General features: G+C 38.0%; 1 protein-coding gene across 2 annotated transcripts; it reads left to right on the forward strand.

Annotated features, from left to right (window-relative positions):
• The first annotated feature begins 377 nt into the window (after positions 1 to 377).
• Positions 378 to 17,276, forward strand: LOC120444950 (leucine-rich repeat and calponin homology domain-containing protein). 2 transcript variants are annotated; one of them, XM_039624956.2, is made up of 8 exons: positions 378 to 1,043; positions 9,877 to 10,394; positions 10,464 to 11,041; positions 11,114 to 11,723; positions 11,783 to 11,920; positions 11,983 to 12,060; positions 12,838 to 13,806; positions 16,399 to 17,276. In XM_039624956.2, exons 1-8 carry the CDS (start codon positions 725 to 727, stop codon positions 16,588 to 16,590), a joined length of 3,402 nt encoding a protein of 1,133 aa, XP_039480890.1. In that variant the 5' UTR covers positions 378 to 724; the 3' UTR covers positions 16,591 to 17,276. The 2 variants fall into 2 exon arrangements, with proteins under 2 accessions (XP_039480890.1, XP_039480889.1); XM_039624955.2 differs by lacking the exon at positions 12,838 to 13,806 and having other exon boundaries at positions 382 to 1,043.
• The last annotated feature ends 2,154 nt before the right edge of the window (positions 17,277 to 19,430 follow it).

The following is a 19,430-nucleotide window of genomic DNA, read 5'->3' on the forward strand; positions in this document are numbered from 1 at the left end:
GCCGATATTTTGCTGAGGTATTTTCAGCCTAATGCGGTCCTACAAAAACACCCTGTAGGAACTGAGCCATAATTGTTCAAACCCATCTGAATTGCTTTGGTAAGTCAATAAAACTATTAAAAGTGTAAGTGGGTTATAACATACCAGGAAAATGTTTAATTTTCTTAAATTTTAAGGTGAAAATACTTTAACGTGATGAAATGATAAGTAAATAACTTATTTAAAGTAATATCATACAAAAAGTATCATTGCTGATATTTCAAATTGCGATAGGAATGGAGCGCTCGTGTCATCGGCGCATTGTGGTATTTTATCGATAGTGCTCAAATGCACGCTGATTTTAAACATACAGCGACGTTTCCAGCGCTGCCCATGTAGCATCGCATAAACCGATTCAGTTGTTTTTCGATTTTCGCAGTGCTTTGACGCTCGTACGCTGCGTGAGTTTGTGCGTGTGAGTGCGCGTGTGTGCGAGGAGGCAAAGAAGAGGAAGCAAGAAGGAAGCCGCAAAAGGAAAAGCCAATTCCGAGAAATCTTATCAATGAGCCAAGAAGACGAACACTAAATGGAAAATAATCGAGATGCGTGTGTTTCAATAGAGCGAATTTAGTTTCTAGTTTCGGTTTCTTTCGGCACTTTGCTGCGTTTCCTTATCGGTGTGATAGTTTAGCGCGTGCGTGTGTGTGTGCAAGTGTGTAGAAGTGTCGCCACGCCTACACGGGAAATGGCAGCAACGGTTTACCAACGCCTACATAGCGTAGCAGTCGGCGTCGGCAGCGCCGCTGGCAGCGCCATCGGCGGCGGGTCGGCTTCGTTTCCAGGATCTGGAGCGGGATCGGGATCTGGATCTGGAATAGGCAACACTGGCAACACCTCCTCCTCTACCTCGTCCGCCCTGCTCAGCCACTCCCAGCTGACGCGCTCCCTGGAACGAATCCTGGAAGAGGCGCACTTCAGCGGTGAACTGATCCTGACCAATCGCAAGCTGAAGGACTTTCCCAGGACTGGAACGAAGTACTCTCTCACCGACACCGTCATCGCAGGTGGGTACTACTTTTGTACAGCGTGTATTCGAAAGGGAGAACAAAGAAAAGGTGTTTTACAAGCAGGTTCCATGGCCGCAGACACAAGGGCTTAAATTGTTTAGTTCACGAATCAAATTTAATAATGTAGAATTGCATAAATTATTTTTATTACTAAATACTAACAGAAATGTTGTTTGGTAATACATAATACTTAACAATTAATAAAGGTTTGGAAATGGTCTTTAGGACATTGCTAGTTCTTAAATTAGTTTTGTTTTGACGTCAGAAAAAGTACAAGTACTGATAAATTATCATTATCATTTCATTAAATTGGCGTATATGTATACCTTTAGGGTGCGGCATTTAAGAAAAGGAGGTGTGTTGCTGTTGCCGGTGAGCCACCGAAGTTTTTCCATCTCCGTTGCAGTGGCGAATTTTCCTTTTGTTGTTTGAAAATCAATAATTTGCAGCAGCCGTCGGAGGTTCATCCTTTTTCTCCTTTTCTGTCCTCCCATCAGCTGCTATTTCTCTCTTCGGCTCTCCCATTCTCTCCTTTTTTGGACTGCGCTCAAGGACAATAATTACCACCTTTTTCGCTCTCCGCCACTTTGCACTATTCGTGTTATCCTTACTTATGTATTTTTATTTTCGCTACAGCCGGCACGGCAATTTCGTCGAAGTTCAACCAACTTTCGTTTTTGTTAGGGCCAAAAAATATGCACCAGCAGAGAAATAGTAAGTGGGAAATACCCACCCAAAAGTCCACCCTCTCCCAGGACCCCGCCCCCTCGCACAGCTGCTGCTACCCTCGAACAGATGTTCTCACAACGGGACATGTCTCTCATCGATTTTCACTTGTGTTTGTTGTATACACATACAGTAAACGCTGTGAAAGGCGAAAGGACACGTAGATAAGGTTAGCTGTCATTTTCTAATCGCTGAAAAAGCAAGATATGCCAATTTATCTATATCCTATCACTTAACCATCCTTCACAGATCGAAGATAATGTTCATTATTATATGATAAACAAAACAAACTATGAAATACTATATACTATACTTTTAGTTTCTTGTTTTAATTACTTGCGCGAAGAAAATTCCAACTACATAGTTGTTATTATTAATTTGTAATAATCAAGACTGAGTTAAATTATGAACCAGAAATGTCGCCTTTCAGAGGACGCACTGTACTTCGATGTATTTTCGGTGAAAACTTCTGGAATAGAAGGGAATTTTTTATTTTTGGACTGCGAAGATTAATTGCCTGGGCAGAGAGATAAAAATAAATTGTGTCATAAATTGAAAGCTAATTTGGTATAGAATGGGGAAAGAACTCAATAAAAATTCCACTTAGCCCGTGCCTTTTATTTATCATCCAAAAATTGAAAATTAACAAAAATAAACAAATGAAAATTTTCAAAACGTATAGTTTGTCTATAGTTAATTCAATTAAGATTAAATTTGATTAACGCAGACACAAATTAATCAATTAAGTGAACTGAATGGAAATCTGCACTTCGATATTTATCTTGTAGTGAAAGTGAACATTAGGATATAAACAGTGTTTAATTAAACTAGAGAGATCAAATATACAAATATTTTAAAAGGAATTTGAAAAAAAAAGTTTTGTTTTTCCCTTCCTAACCTAGGAATTATATTTTTAACTTCCTTCCAATCCGCTCCCCGTTTTCCAACTACGTGACTTGGCTTTTGAATTAAGCTGTACAATCCGTGACTTATGGTCACGCGCTATCTGTTCGAAATGGGGAAACGATCCCTTCTTCTTTGGAAAACCCTTCCCCACATGGAGAGCCACAGAGCTTCCGGTTTTTCGTTCATAAGTTTCATGCGTTTTCTCACCAGCAATTGAGTCATCGGCTGCGAAGGCGTGACTAATTACTAATTAAAATGCTGGATTTGGTGTGAATGGACATGTGGAAAATGGTAAACAGGGGGAAATCGAGATACGTTGAACCTCTCGTTAAGGGTAAATCTTTAGGGAAAATATTTGTAAATACACCCTAGCAAAGAACCTCTACAAATTGCCTCTTCGAGAACAATGAAGCCACCCTCTGCGAAGGGTTTTGCATGTGGGGGCGGTGGACTTTAAGAGGTGGCAACGGCTCTTAGCCTTAATGGCTTGCAACCACAAGGGTTTTGAGTTTCCAAGAAATCGATGATTCTAAAGCAAAAGAAAGTCAAAGAAACAAGAACAGAAACAGGAAAAATGGGGATACACGACCATTTTCCTTTCTTTATTTGCACGCATGCCATTTGCAACCCCCGAAATGGCATGGAGTTAAGTGGAATGGGCAGGCGCCTGTCAGCATTTCCTAAAATCATTTGTTGTTGCGGACACCCCACCCCACTTTTCGCATTGCATTCCTTTGGGGCGTTTAATTAACACGCGTGTCACGTAAATCAAACAGAACCATAAACAAAACCTAGACAAAGGCCGGCACAAGAAAGAGTCAATCGAGTAGAGCGAAAAATCAACAGCAGGAAATTGTTTAAAGTAATTGCATCGAGAAGGAAAAAGCAAAAAACGAGTACAAAATTGCAGCTGGCCTCAGCAGAAATTGTGAGAAGAGAAGCGCAAGCAAATGCAAGAAGGTAGCAACAGAAGCAGCAACATGCCGCAGCAACTTCAACTCTCTGCAGCAGCAGCAACAGCAGCTGCGCAGACCGCAACATTGGCGCCGGCTTAGGAATCAGCAGCTGACGAAAGTGCTGTTCACTGGGACTTTTTATAGCCATAAACAAGGAAGTTGGTACAAAAAACCTCGTTCTTGGTGTCCTTTAGCACATAAGTGGACAGCTGCTTCCTTTATTCGAGCAGCTAAGGAAAGTGCTGTCCACTATGATCTTTTATAGCCAGGGAGTTTTTGGATTACTCTTTAACTCAAACTTTATTAAACTATTTTTTACTTTTAGATTAGTTTGTCGGAAGATAACTGCTGGTTTCCTTCGTCACTAAGTGGTTTCACAGGGATATAATAAAACCAAAGATCTTAGAATAATGTCCTTGATATAACAAAATAGTTTCCTTTTCTTCAGCAGCTGGCGAACAGTTCCCAATCAGACTTTTTATAGCCACACTTCAAGAATTTAAAGATTACTTTATAAATTATATGTACGTACATACATATATGTATTACCAATTTTAATAAAAATTAAATATTACATTTTTTAAAAACCCTTTTAGTAGACCCTTGTAGAGGATTTTCTTGTAGTCATAATACTTTTCATGAATACTTTCGTAGACTGAGTGAAATGTCTGCCAAGTGACCGAGAACAAAAAATCTTTTCTGTTTGGAGAAGTCAAAGTACCGGCAAACAAAACAACAGCAAACTTATAGAGCGAGGGGAAATGCTTTTGTCGTGTGTATCCGACGCGTATATTTGTTGTTTGCATTGTAAATATGATGGGGCATAAAAAGACAGCTAGTCTGGTTTTTTGTACTTTTATTGCTATTTATTCTCCGTCTGCAGCAGACAAAAGAGGAAATGCGACCGCCGCAGCACGTCGCTTATCTCCAGTGGCTGTCAAACTGCACGGTTCATGGCTTGCATGCACAATGCAGAAAGAAAAACATAAAAAATCATTGGACTTAGCGATGCTATCATGATAAAGTACTTCCCCAGAATGTCGATTGTGAAATAAATACTTAAGAAATGGATATGTCAAAGAAAATTAAACTAATACATTACAGACAATTGAACAAAACACACTACCTTCGGTAACCACCTACCTTCCCACAGAAATATTTTGTAATATTGAGTTGAATAGTGTCAAAATAAAGAAGACTTAGATAGTGGCATTATTATGGTATGGACTTTCCCACACTATTATAATGCCTTGCTTTCAGCTTTTTGGTAAACAAATTATTCAATGAGCAGGAACTACATATGTACACACACAATTTCTGGCCATTGCATATGGATCACGTACCCCTTATACATATTATATCCATTTCTAAATGCACCCCATTCTTATTGCGGGTTAAAAATAACATTATTAATTCAGCGATAAATGCAATTTGCTTGTCTCCTCGCTTGCTTATCTGCAGTTGAACGACTTATGTAGCTATATGTACATACATATATGTTTATATTTATATATACGTACATATCTTGGCAAATTGAGGGCAGTACAAACTTGACACAGATAAACGCGTATTATGCATTGAGTCATTTCCATTAATTTATAAATGTAAGCATTATTTAACAGGCGACGGGCACTTGTTTCTAGTTTCTTAATTGCTGTGCACAGCACGCGCTCATAGAAGAGAATCTAAGAGAACAAAAATATAGATCTGATTACAAGAACTCATTACAGTGGGCACACGCTGCAATGAATTATTAGCTCACATATTGTTAATACTTTATAAGAAATCACGCAAAAATCCTGTGCTTAGTCCAACCTTATCTACATATTGAGTGGTTAAATTTTGCCTAAAAACTATCATATCTGAGCTTCAAGAAGTCTTTTACGGAGGAGGTACTACTGTAAGGAAAACCTTTTGTTCATTGGTTTGTTTTTGCATTGGAAATATGTGACTGAGGATAACACAGCTGTTACACTTTGAATTTGGAAAAAAACACCAAGAAAAAAACAACGAAAACATAGCTGCTTCCAAATATTTGTTAAATTTTTGTTTTCCTGGATGTTTACACTTGGCCAACACAGATTTCCACTGTTTGCTTTGTGATTAAATGAGCATGGAAAACAGGCTGGCGATGAAGAAGAAATGCTACGCGAAATTACAGAGTCTTCAGTAAACAAAGTAGAACAGACTTCTAGGGAAGTGGGCGTGTGTGCTTGTCTTGGGAATTAAAATCGGTATGTATTTATATATATACATACATGTGTGTATCTGTATTTTGAGTGCTTCCAGCTTCCAATATCAAATAGTAATCAATCGACGGAGCAAGGCCCAAACGCGATTTTCCATATTATTTATTTTGATTAGTTTGATGTGCGCATTTAGTTGGGACATTGCCCTATATATGAGAGTGCTTCTCAAGTGGTTTTCAATACAGTTCCAGAGAGTGTAATGTAAATAAACAAAACTTTATTGCTAAGTGGCTCGTTAGGGGTTTTAAGTCTGGAAGAATTGATCATATTTTCATTCTGGGAAAATGTTATGCGATAAAAAATAGTTTAAGGAATGCCAATAATGGTTTGGTGGCTTATCAGCATTTATGTGTGTTTCCCATTCATGTAAGTATGTACATACAGCCGTGGATGTATGTATAGTTGGCTCCCTACAGCATTTGCCTTCTAAAAATTCCCATTAATTTTCTCCTGCCCTTTGCATAATGATTCATATTTTCATCGCCCCACTTAAGGCACACCAATTTAGCAATAACACTCAGACAAATTAATTTCAATAAATCCATCAATAGAATCCACTGTTCCCGTTTGTGCCCCTTCGTTTTCCTAATGGTCAGTCAATATCAATGTACAGACATGTGGAGGCTTCCACATCCACATTCATATTTGGCAAAGTCGAAATAAAATACCCCGCGAGCCAAATAAAGTAGCGACGGCATGGGCAACGAGCTCCAGCTCCATTTCGTGCTGGTGGAGAATCCGCCCACATGGCTACAACAGTAAGTTACGCAGAAGGCAACAGCTGAGGAAAACGATATAAAGCTCCATTTGCCAATACCGTTGGAGTGCCATCAATTTAATTTTTTGCTTCTTCCGGTTTGGGCCCACGCCCATTGAAATGGAAATGCCACTCAATGTCTGCCACATGATTTTTTTTTTTTGTGGTTTGCACCTATTCACTATCAGGGTGTGTGTGGATATAAACTGTTAAGGATGATATTGATAGTTTTCTGAAATATTTTAATAAAGACTATCATACTATTGCCTTTATCAAACAGATAGCAACTTTATCTTCATATCTATCCATTTATGGCATAATCTGGTCAATCGTAAAACTGTAAATATATTGCAATAATATATATGTTGCAAATGTTTTTTTTAGATATTTATTTACAAAAATGGCCAATTCTACGTGTGGTCTAAAATAAGAAATGACTAAATTGACGTTACTTTTAAATTCCACGCGCTATTTAGTTTTCTAGAGGAATTTATGTAAATGCAATTGTTTGAATATCTATTACCTCCAAGGAGCGTCATAACCGAGACGTTTCCTGCTCCACTAACATCATCAAATTGTTCCATGGCTGTGCGTGCTCGTTGGCAAAGTTGACTTTGGGCGTTGCTTGAATCCATGTTTGTTCCAAATCCCCAGGCGCACCCAGTTTTCGGCTGGATAAAATGCCTGCGTGGTTTGAGGACAATTTTTGCAGTATTTATGGCATTATGGTGGGCCTCAGGCGGTCGGATAAAAATGGAAATTAAAAAGTAACGCGAATATTAAAAGACGCAAACAAAACAATGATGGCACTTTGCATTTTTTTCGGCGTGTCAAACAATTTGATTTATTTTGCGAGACGTAAAAAACACATTTTCGCCTGTCGCATTGCGTTGAAGTTGGCCAAAAGCCAGCTGGGGGCCAACAAAAGGGGGAATGAGCGGGGAAATAGAGTGGAAACTCTTGGAAAGCTGCCAGTGAAAGCAGAATCGAGCAGGTGTCGGTAGAGTTAAAAAATATCTTCGTCACGGGTCTGCAGGTTCAAAGTACAAAGTGCTGGTCCCATTTTGTCCTAAATTGATGCCTCCGCATCAGGGAAATCCAATTTCCGCATCCTCGAACAACTTTTCAACCGAAGCCATCTCATCCCGACGTCATTGGCCGGCAAAGGTTTATTCAACTCAACAGGATGCAACAAAAAAAGGATTATGCACTCGTGAAAAATGTTGCAATCTTTATAGAAATGCTAAGATATATAGTTTGTAGTTTATTACTGTTAGTATACGTTGCTTTTTTAGTCGAGAATCATTTATATTTTTTTGTTTGTAAAGTAAATCTTTCATAAGACACATGTTTACCTTTTCTGTTAGTGTAGAACTGCTGCCGCTTTTTAGCGTTGCATCACTGTGAGCTCATATTGTATGCAACAGAAGTAGGAGCTCTCCATGTGGCAGGTTACTGTCTAGAAGCTACCGAAGTCAAGTTCCCATTCATTCAACAGCTTTGTTCGCAGGAAGATATATGTGCATAGTCTACAAAGTCTAGTCTCAGCGACTCCCCAGTGCGTAAATTCGCAGCTGTCGCCAGTCCGCAGTCAGTTATTCAGTCAGTTAGTCAGTCAATCAGTCACTTACTCAGGCTAGCCAGTTTTAGTTGCCCCAGCAATTGCTCATTTCTGGTTTTCACTGTGTTTTTGGCAAGTTGCGTAAAATGCGCCTAAAGGAAGGTGGGGGGAAGTACCAGACTGGTCCGCGAGTCGTTAATTTTTACGATATGGCTATTAAAATTCACCAACTTACGCACTGTTTGCCAAGCACTCTAACTACTTGAAAAAGGTGAAGAGCAGCAGACACCTTATTTAAATTTTAACATACTGGATTTCTACCATTTAAATATTGTTGGTATACGCAGTATTGTAATTAAAAGTAAAATCAAAAAATGTGTTGTTCATCTGGCTCTAAATGAAAGGCAGAGATCCAAGTCGAATACATCCGCTGGCTGAAAATCATTTCTTTGTTTGATCTCATTTTCCTATCGAACTGACTATTCTTGGAAGTAACTTCTAAACAGGCTGTTGCATATCGGATAATATGGAACCCCCGTTCCAAACTTCACTCCTTCACTTGGTTGGGTTCAACGGTATCCACTAGCATGCACATTATCATCATATTCCAATAGAGAAACAGTTATACCTATAATATTATATGAGTATATTAATATACACATAGTATATATATATTATATCAATATATTTGTTATGTGCATTGGTTAATACATATTTTAAGTATCTCTATAATGTTAATGTTTCTTTTCTTACAATAAGTAGAAACGGAATTCAAAAAAGCATACTCACTATAGCAAGCATTATACTTTTTGATAATCTTAGTCATTTGCAAGTACAAAGAGCTTTCAATTAATAATACTTTTCTGTAAACGCTTATTTCGATCTGCCCAATTTTTCATTTCGTTTCATTACGCAATTTAACGTTGATTACGTTTGCTTTGATTTGCTACACAGACAAAACGATTGGATCGCATTGTCTTCTAAATTAATAGTTTCCAATTTATATTTTACTTATGCTACAAACCTCATAATAAACAGAAAAAATAGTTCTGTAAAATAAATATTTAATACAAAATTACAACACGTATATTTCACCTCCTGTCAGTGTGCCACGGTATTTTTTAGGTTTTCCTTCTTTTTTGTTGATTTATTCATAACCACTCCCCCACAAAGCCGCAGTTTTCGTGCTGTTTGCGCTCATTTTGCATGCAAATTCATTTAGTAAATTAATTGCCCACTCCAAACGCACTTGCCCACTTTTTGGAATTCTCTCCGGTATTACAAAGGGTATGCTGGGATTTCCAAGTCTTCGACTCTCCCCAAAGACAGCAATATTAGAGTTTTGCATAACATGTTGGGTAAATCGTTGCGATGCTAGTTATTATGTTATTAGTTATTATTTGATGTAATTCTATAAAATCTTATAAATAACACGAAAAGAACAGAGGGCATTCAAAAGTCGAGCAATGCGGTCTTACTTGCATTACTCTTCCTGTTGGCTGGAATGAGGCAAATCAAATTGCCGGCAGATTGAGGTCAGGCGCTCCACTGTGGCGTGGAGTGCAAATGGAAATGGAAGTGCGTGTCAAATGGAATAAGGGTTCGGGTTCACTCAACATCCAACAACTTGATCCAAATTAATGTATGTATGTATGCCCTCTGCTTCCATTTACAGATCTTTCCCGGAATAGATTCGCCGAGCTGCCCGAGGAAGTGACTACGTTTGCCTTCCTAGAGACCCTGCTACTGTATCACAACACGATTCGCAGCATTCCGGAATCGGTGAAGCAGCTTTCATCGCTAACCTATTTGGACTTGCGCAGCAATCAGTTGTCCTCGCTGCCCCGGGAGATATGTTTTCTGCCACTTCAGGTTCTGCTGGTTTCCAACAATCGATTGTCTTCGTTACCAGATGAACTGGGTCGATTGGATCAGACACTGACCGATCTGGATGCTTCGTATAATCAGTTGGCCAATCTACCCGCTCGTCTGGGGGAGCTTAGATCTCTGCGTTCGCTTTCGTTGAGGAGCAATCACTTGCTGTATCTGCCCAGGGAGCTTACCTGTTTGAGTTTGATTTCACTGGACGTGAGCAACAACAAGATCGCTAGCCTGCCTCTCGAGATTCGTCACATGAGCACTTTGGTAGAGCTCCAGCTAGAAAACAATCCTCTGACCTCGCCTCCAGCTAGTGTAAGTTCATATCATGAATATTTAACACGAATACCATATATTAAATTACCCTTCCTTAATACCTTGTAGCTATGCATGCGAGGCCTGGTGCACGTGTTTAAGTTTTTGGAAACGCAGGCCACCAAGGACGAGAAGGGATCGCGCTCAGGTGGAAACTATGATGGATACACTACATTGCGAAGAGCTCCACGGCATAATTCCAGCGGCAATGTCCTAGAAGCTAGCACCACTGGCAGCACTAATAACCAGCGGAGACATCAAGTCGACTCGGGATATAACACAAGCGATGGTTTGGACAAGCGCTGGTCGCACGATGCTCCTGCTAAATCGAAAACGGATTCACCGCTGCACTGCGTTTCCAATTCGGCAGCTGCAACTTTGCCCAGGTCGCTGCCAAGTGCGGTTCATTCGCAAGCGGATCTAATGGACGCATCCCTTACCTCCAGCACTAGTACCATTGTGGATGAAAGTCTCACTCTGAGTCCCACAGCTTCGCCCTGCAAGTTGAGCTATGCACACTCAAATAGCTCCAGTAATGGCTCGTCGCCAGATCAGGACGACGACATAATGCTGGACCACCAGGAGCGAACTGTTCACCACGCTAATGGAAAATCCGGAAAAGGCCTGGGCAATATTCAGACCTACAAGTGAGTAAACTAGTATTTTTCTCATCAATTTATTGTTTTTTTTTTAATTTATGCATTTCATTTTGAAAAAAGGGAGTACAAGGAGGCCCTGAAGCAGCAGCGGAACCAGGAGAACAGCGTCTATAAGCAAAAGCATCCAAATGCCAACCACAGTCCCAATGACGACGAAGATCTTTCTCCCTCACCGACGGGCATTTCAAACGGATCTTCCTCGAACACATTGCCAAAGTCTATCATGAAACAAAATAGCAACCAAATTGGTCACAATGGGAATGGAAATGGAAGCGCGAACGGAAATGGAGTCGATGATGTTGTTATACCAAAGAAACCCATCCAGAAGGTGATTCCCTCTCGAATTACAGAAATAAAGCCAGCATCCACAACCGGCATTCCCTCCGCAAACTCATCGGATTGTTTGGGCTACGTAAAGCCACAGAGTCCCATGAAGAATGGCACAAGCAAATTTAATACGTCCAATGGTGGAGGAGTGCCCCCAGTGGGAATCGCCAGTAGCACCACCATCAAATCACCAGTCAGCTCCACCACAAAACTGGGCACAGTAAAGACACATCGCTCGGTTACCTGGAACCATGACATCCCCGCGGAGAAGCTGAGCTTCACCATGCGTCGGGAGTTTGATCGCCAAAGGGAAGAAACCGAATTGATGTCGCAGTTAAGAACTGTAAGTGTGAAGGGAATTTTTAAAAAATTATGACTATAGTTAACACATTGCTTATATAGATAATTGAAACGCGTCTGAAGATGACGTTGCCTGTGGATATAGCCTCTGCTTTGACGGATGGTGTTATTCTGTGTCATTTGGCCAATTATGTGCGTCCGCGATCAGTGGCCAGCATTCATGTGCCATCTCCCGGTGTCGTAAGTGTTTTGGAATTTTCTTCAATTTTCATTTTATTTCATTCTTGTTTTCTGCTTTTCAGAATAAGTTGACAATGGCCAGGTGCCGGCGGAATGTGGATAACTTTCTGGAGGCGTGTCGACGCATTGGCGTAGATGAGGTGTGTAGAAATATGATTTCCTTATTATAGAAGTATAGTGCATTTTGAAACGAGACTCTTTGAAATATATTAAGATGAATTATTATTAACAAATTCTTGTATACCCTTGCAAAAAGAAAATTTATTTGAATCAGAAGTCCGTGCGTTAGTTTCTACGCGAAGTAGTATTTTAGTTTTAGAGTTGTATTTCTATTGCATATCATATATGTAACTACCATACAAATAAATGAAAATAACTGTAACATCGATGGTTTTGATGAGAAAATGTCCTTATTCAGTATAAAATAGATTCTGACAGTAAACAAATATAATGTTAATTTGTCATAGGAAAAAAATTAATTAAAAATAATAGGAAAGTTGTTTTAGATGCTCTTTTTTTATGCATCACATAATTTTCTAAAAATATCTTTACTGCGAGGGTATATAAACAAACTTCGGCTTGTTATTGACAATTTATTGAAGTAACTGGCTTAAAAATGACTGGAAGTAATAAAAATTCTGTTTTAATTTACTCAAGATGCACTGTACTCTGAATTTGTTTGTTCTGTAGTTCTAGTTAATGTTTAGCTTAAAGGTTCAAGGTGGCGTTGGTTGAATGCTTTATTATCCTGAGTGCTTTCGATTCGCTTTTTGGCCTAGACAATTTTAGTTTACATTTAAGTGTATTTGATCCCCAACACACACACAAAGACACACAACACAAACACATACACCCACAAAAATTACCCCAGAATACAAACAAGAAACTGATGCATCTGTTATTGGTGTTGGTTGCAGGAGTTGATTTGCTCCTGTGAAGATGTTGTGCCACAAATTGAACCGCAACAACCACAATTGCCACGTGCTGACGATGACTATGATGCTGATGTGTATGTCCAAGATGATGGCAGCATCAGCAGCAGCAATGACAGCAGCCACATGCAATGCAGCGACGATTGCAACAGCAGCAGCAACCATGTTTATAGAGTTCCCAATGCATTGGCCCTACTGCGCACAGTGTCCGCTCTGATTGCCATGGATGAAAATCCGTATCATAAGCAGCTTCATCATCATCTTCAGCTGGAGCAGCAACACTTCGAGCAAGAGCAATTCAGTGAGCCAACTACCTGCAGCCAACAGCAAGAACAGATGTTGCAGTTGCAGCAGCAACAGCAGCAGCTAGACCATGTATTGTATGAGAATGGCCAGCCAAGGGCTGAAAATGATGATGGGGTTGAGGATCGTGATGATGATATGGGCAAACGCCAGCAGCAACTAGCGACAGTGGGTCAAATGCTGCTGAAGGCCAAGCAAAAAACATATGAAAAAATAAAACACAATCTGCTCAGTGCCCATGGTCAGCATAACTTCCAGGGCAATAATAACAATAGAATGTTGCACACGATTGTGGAGAATGAGCACGATGTGGCCGCTGCAGGACCGGCGGGTCATTATCAAATAATAGACGAAAAACAAGAGGAACCGCACCAGCAAAAATCAGAGGACTCGAAGGATGCAGCCGCACTGGGAAACGCAACCAAGGAAGCCATCAGCAAGCGGATCGAGTTCTTCGAGCAGCAAAAGAGCGGAAAACGAAAGCTAGAGGTCTTCAGCATCTACTTACCGAAGGAGAAAACCAAGGGACTTGAGCTTGAGCAGAAAATAAAAGCAAAAACCAACGAAGCTGGATCTTCAATATTAAAGCATGACTCCCACACATTGACAGTGATCCTGTCATGCGTTTTCATCGCCACCTTCCTCTGGCTGGTATTTTTCCCGCTGCCTGGCTAGTCTATATAGTGCAGCTTCATTTCAATAACGCCTTGGTTTGCCAGTAGAGTTAAGATCTAAAAACAATAGAGTTAAAGCTGCTTTTGCGCTTTTTCATTGGGTAGTGAATTTTTGAGGCTGCTTTTGTTTACTGCTTAGGATTACGTCCCATATTTATGAAAAAGTCTATACCAAGTTTTTAACCTAAGAAATTGAAATTCCCCAAAAGACAAGCAGAAAACTTTGAGGCATTTAATGAGAGGAAACGTAAAGACTTCAAATCAATATTTGGCTCCTATTTCTATATAATTATTTAAGGGTGTGCGCAATCATATATAAAATATATTCTCATTGATTAGTTCAAATGTAAGTTCCATAAATTACAAATGCTCTATTTGCGTTTCAACCTAAAGTTCCTTTTAAAAAATCTTTCTAGAATTATCATGTTTTTTTATAAATTAATTTTATTATTTAAAACTATTTATATTATTCATCTGAATATAACTAACATCCACAAATACGTTATGATAACTAATAGAGACTGTTCTAAATTTAACAGATTTTATAAAGACCTCCGCACTAAATATTTGTATAATATTTATATTATTAATATGTAACTTTATTTAGCGTTTCATAAATACATACTTATTTTTATATTACCTACATATAACTCGACTATAAGCAAAGCTATCTTTCAACGACTTCGATTGTGCATACCCGTAGAAAATAATTAAAATAGAGCCGTTTTATAAGTACCCCCCGAGTAACCGCATATTCCTAGTTCATGTACAAGCTATTGAACTCTAAATTGGATTTAGAATTAAAGAAAGAAATTCCAAATTTACATTTGATTAACCACGTCTCAAGTCGTGCTGAACTGAAAAAACATTAACAATGCGCTTCATTTCACTAAATTTTGCAAACCGTTTAAAGTGATTGACTTAAGTTACAACGAAACTAAATAGATTTAAGTTCCATTCATATTGAACATGAATTATTGTAGAAATAGGAACGATACCATATACAAACACATGTACCAGGTAAAAGGTTACGATGAAAGAATAGGAAACACACTTGTTACAGATTGATGGACAGCGAAAACTCTTGTAGGAAGTGTAAAATGGAACTACTGGAGGAAGGTGAAGCTGTGAGGTTTTACTTGAAGCGGGGACACTCAAAATAGTTGTAGCAGTTATATATGAAGAAATAAATCTATAGCCCAACAATTTACCCGTTTAAAAGGATTCTTTTGACCAGAGAGAAATTAGAGAGAAGTTTATTTTGTCAAGTACACAGCATTAAGTGAGTCGTGTTGTGTTTAAATGATTTTTTAATACATAATAGAGCTAGAAAAGCATTCAAAATTATTCCATCGTGCAAGTACTTTTCATGTACAAATTAATTGTGTCAAAATAACAAAATATGTGAATATTTAAAAAGTGCATACCCAAACGTAACTTTCTATTGTGAATCAATTCAAAAGCGCACACTTTTATGTTGGAACGACCACGTAAATATAAATAATAATCCAAAACAGTGCCTTTGAATGAAGAGCGGCGACAGTCTAGTCTGCCCAAATGATCTATTATAATCTATCCTTCTAAAAGCAATAATTTTTCAAACGACGCATTTCTGTATCTATTTTATTTGCAACCCAGTTCACACAACCTAACTTCAAAATGTGCTTACAACATTCCTAACATTATTAATAGTTTATTAATTTAGGCAAACTAATGTACTTAAACGATGAAAAATGAAATCTAATCAAATTCTAAAAAACATTCAACATCAGAAAAAAAAAATAAATATCTATATTATATTTGCAGAAGTCTAACAAAATTATTAAAGGGAGACAAAGCATTGAGGCAGCTGTAATCAGTCATACATTTTTAAGAAGAACAACACGTATTTAACATGCATATACTAAAGAATATATAAGAAATCTCCAAAATAAGAATTAAAGCCAAAACTTTTTTTCAACATTTGTCAGTGGAATATTCCATACGCATATACATACTTCCAAACCAATGAAAATGAATCCCGTTGCATTTTAAATTTAAGCACAAAATGTCAAATAAGCGCTATATATACAAGTGAAAGAGCAAAATATACGAAAAATATACCAAAAACAAAACGTTTACAGTTTTACAATCATTGTGTCTTAGCTAAGACTCAACCCATCGGTGCAGATTATTATTTCACTGATACCTGATCCAGTTGCCTAAAACTGTGGAGTACCAGAAATTTAATAAATAAAAGCAATTTTTGCAAACATTTTTAAATTTACCGAATTAAATTTAAACATTTTAAAATACTGTTGAGTTTACCACAAACATATTCTTTAACAAGAATCAGTAAATCAGGAATCAATATTTATATATTTAAGTATAGTAAAAGCGTTAAATCAGAGATACTTAAATAATTTCATAGATTGCATTGATATACATATCTGACTTCCGTAATAGGAATAAAATAATAACACTTTTCTTTATTAAACGCCTGGAGGTGTACAACAAAGCAGGATTCCCAAATTTTTTCTTAACCTCCCAATGAAAACTTAATGTATTTGTGTAAATCTTATTTTTGTAGAATCTAATTTGCTGCGCTGCTGACGTGCTGGAGGGAAAAGGTGCCGTCCAAGTGGCCATTACGGTGGGTGAGCTTTTCCGGCTTCATGGAAATGGTGGCTGCGGCAGTGGCAACAGCAGTGGAGCCGCCACGCCCACGAAGTCGCCCACCAGAACGACACGTACCACACTGTCGCCAACGCCATTGGCTTAGGATCGGTGGAAGCAGGACATGGATGTTGAATCGGTACTCTAGGATATTCCGCTCATATCTGGATGAGTTAGCGAAATGGGTTTCCTAATGGCCGCCATATACGAACTTACATAAAATACATGCCAAATGTATAATTTGTTGACACATATATATATCTCACTCATTTTTCTAGGTTCGTAGTTCATTTATGTAGATACACAACAACACTTACGAGGAACACTTAAAGAAACCAAAATACAAAGAGCACAAAGCAATCCAACATATATCGAATCAGATCACACAAGTCACAAATTATTTATGCGAGTTTTTGTTTTGTGCAATTGTTTAGATTTAATAATACATGTGCTACAATTGTCGTCATGTTTTTTTGTTACAATTTCCCTATCACACCCATACGAGCGAAATATCGGGCCAAAATTACGACTAGCGATTAGTTGCATATTGAATACTGTTTTAAGTATGAATCATATATGTATGAACATCCAAATATTTAGATATTTATCGAATTATTATTATGGCATATTTATTATGTAGCTTAGATGTAGATCTACGATTAACTGTGGTACACATTTTCTACCGGCGCTGCATCATTTCTACGAATCGAATTGTACTAGACACCTAAGTCTTGGATTATACAAATACTATATATATATCAAATAAAAGCAGAGGAAAACTGTCATACGTAAGAACTATTTTCTTTTAATCGGGGGAAATATTTTGCTTTCCTGCTCGACGAAAATTGGCAGAAAATGCCAACAGCTGTGGCGCAACAAAAAATGGCGTAAAAATCCTGAAAGTTTTCTTTTGTAGTTTCATAATTTGCATAATGCGCCAAACAAACCATTGACTTTTTGGAGGGTGGGAGGTGTAAGCGGAATCAAAACTGCTCAAGCGAAAATTAAAAACACTCGACACATCCGCCAGTTCTGTTTAGCAGCTGCTCCAATGGCAGTCATTTCGGTAATTGAAATGTTTGGAAAGTTAACTGCAGAACAATATTAAAAAAAATCTATCTTTCTAAAGTAGTTTTTTAATAATAGTAAATCTTTTGTATGAAAGAATTTAATTTTGGAATTATTTAGTAATGGTTAGTGAATAGTTTATCACTTTTGTGCTAGTAGAAAAAACATCTGAAACTTTCAGCTATTTGTGTCTCATCAACTAGTCAGGACGTAACCTAAGCAGCACCTATTACTAATTTACGCCTACGGCATGAAACAAGGACACAGGACAAATAAAGAGACCTGGGCAAGAGACAGTTGGGGAATCGAGTGGCTCTGAGTCATTTATCACTGTGAAATTTATTAAAATGATTATCTCGTATCTACATTTCGCACGGAATGCCTAATTTTTTCCAGGACAAAACAACACGCGCCTTCTTCTGAACTTCAGTTTGTTAGGACTTTTTTTGTGGTTTCCTATTAGGGGTACTCCGGCAGTTTTTGCCATTTCCAGCCACTGATAAGGCAAAGGAACAAAGCGTCCCAAAAGTGAGAGGGTGCACTTAGAAAAATCTTTCCGATTTTAGTCTTAACTAAATCAATTAATTTATAAGTTTTCCTGTTATGTTTATTAGTAGAATTTAATCATCAGTTTATGAAAATATGATTATACATATATAATACATGTGGCTTTTAATAGGTACATACATATGTACACATATGTGAATATGTAATAAACGTTCATGTATTTGGTCACTCAAAATATAAATGTCTCAAATGTCTTTCAGTGTTATGGGCGCAATTTTTGGTGTCCCTCGGCTGGGGCCATAGTTTAATTGTGACATCCGAACAACTCCACAACCCCTCCGCTGGAATAACGCCTCAGGAGAGGGCAATTAGTTGAACTGCGCCCTGGGGAATTGAGATAATTAAAATGACTTCCAGTGCTGCTGCTACATGCGGAAATATTTTTTAGCCAACTAATCTGATTGCTCCTACATCAACTGTGTCAGCTCTGTGTGTTCTTGTGCGTTTGCTCATAGCCCTTTTGAGAAACAAAACAGAATCAACATTTGCATTCAATTCAATGGCAAAAAGCACTTTAATTTATTTACCCCCATTGAAAGTCATTTCGTTCTAATCCTATTAATTCAAATTCAAACACTTTTACCACCGCATCAAACAGAATTGCTTTTTGAAAGAGCAAGACGAGGGGTAGAAATGTTTGGCTGTTCTTTTTGTGGGCGAAAAAATTGCATTTCATTGTTTTCAGCAATCGGAAAATATTTTACCTTGGCAAGGGATAGCTTTTCAGCTATTGTGTTCCGAATTCAGGAATTCAGTACTACCACGAACTGAAGTTAGACGCAATCAAAAGTAAACTAGAAAATGCAATCAGGGCGACAGCTTTTGCCAAATGACATTTCAGAGTGTTTGATGTAGATTCGTTCTTTTTAATTCAAAATGAATTTAGAAAAAAATGCTGCAGAAGCCCAATCGAAGTGATAAATTATTGGTTTTGTTAGCGAGTAAATATTACAATGAGTATTTAAAAATCCAATCCCTATTAGAAAGTTAAGTGAATATATGTAGCTCCTACATTGAATTACACTAAAGAAACTTATAAATGTCTCAGCTATAAATAAATCATTTGAAATATTTGCGAAAAACATAAATCCTTTAATTTTATTTATACCGAAAGTATATAACAATTTTAATTTGTTTGTGGCTTCAAAGCCTCCGAATTATCCACTTGGCTATGCCCTATGTTAATGCATTTCAGCCCACTCCATTTATCCCCAACAGGCATCATAATGAAGATGAATTTTTGTAGATTGTGTATTTATCCGGTTCGTGAAGCAATTTCATGCTATTTGTTTGGCCAAAGTTCCAACTGAG

Source organism: Drosophila santomea, chromosome 2R (genome assembly GCF_016746245.2).
Source record: "Drosophila santomea strain STO CAGO 1482 chromosome 2R, Prin_Dsan_1.1, whole genome shotgun sequence".
NCBI classification, from domain to species: Eukaryota; Metazoa; Arthropoda; class Insecta; order Diptera; family Drosophilidae; genus Drosophila; species Drosophila santomea.

What these genes read in the sequence shown, in the direction of transcription:
- LOC120444950 (XM_039624956.2), top strand. Translation starts at nt 725, where the DNA reads ATGGCAGCAACGGTTTACCAACGCCTACATAGCGTAGCAGTCGGCGTC. An exon ending in CACCGACACCGTCATCGCAG is followed by an intron (nt 1,044 to 9,876) that starts GTGGGTACTACT and finishes TTCCATTTACAG; the next exon opens with ATCTTTCCCGGAATAGATTC. An exon ending in TGATGTCGCAGTTAAGAACT is followed by an intron (nt 11,724 to 11,782) that starts GTAAGTGTGAAG and finishes TTGCTTATATAG; the next exon opens with ATAATTGAAACGCGTCTGAA.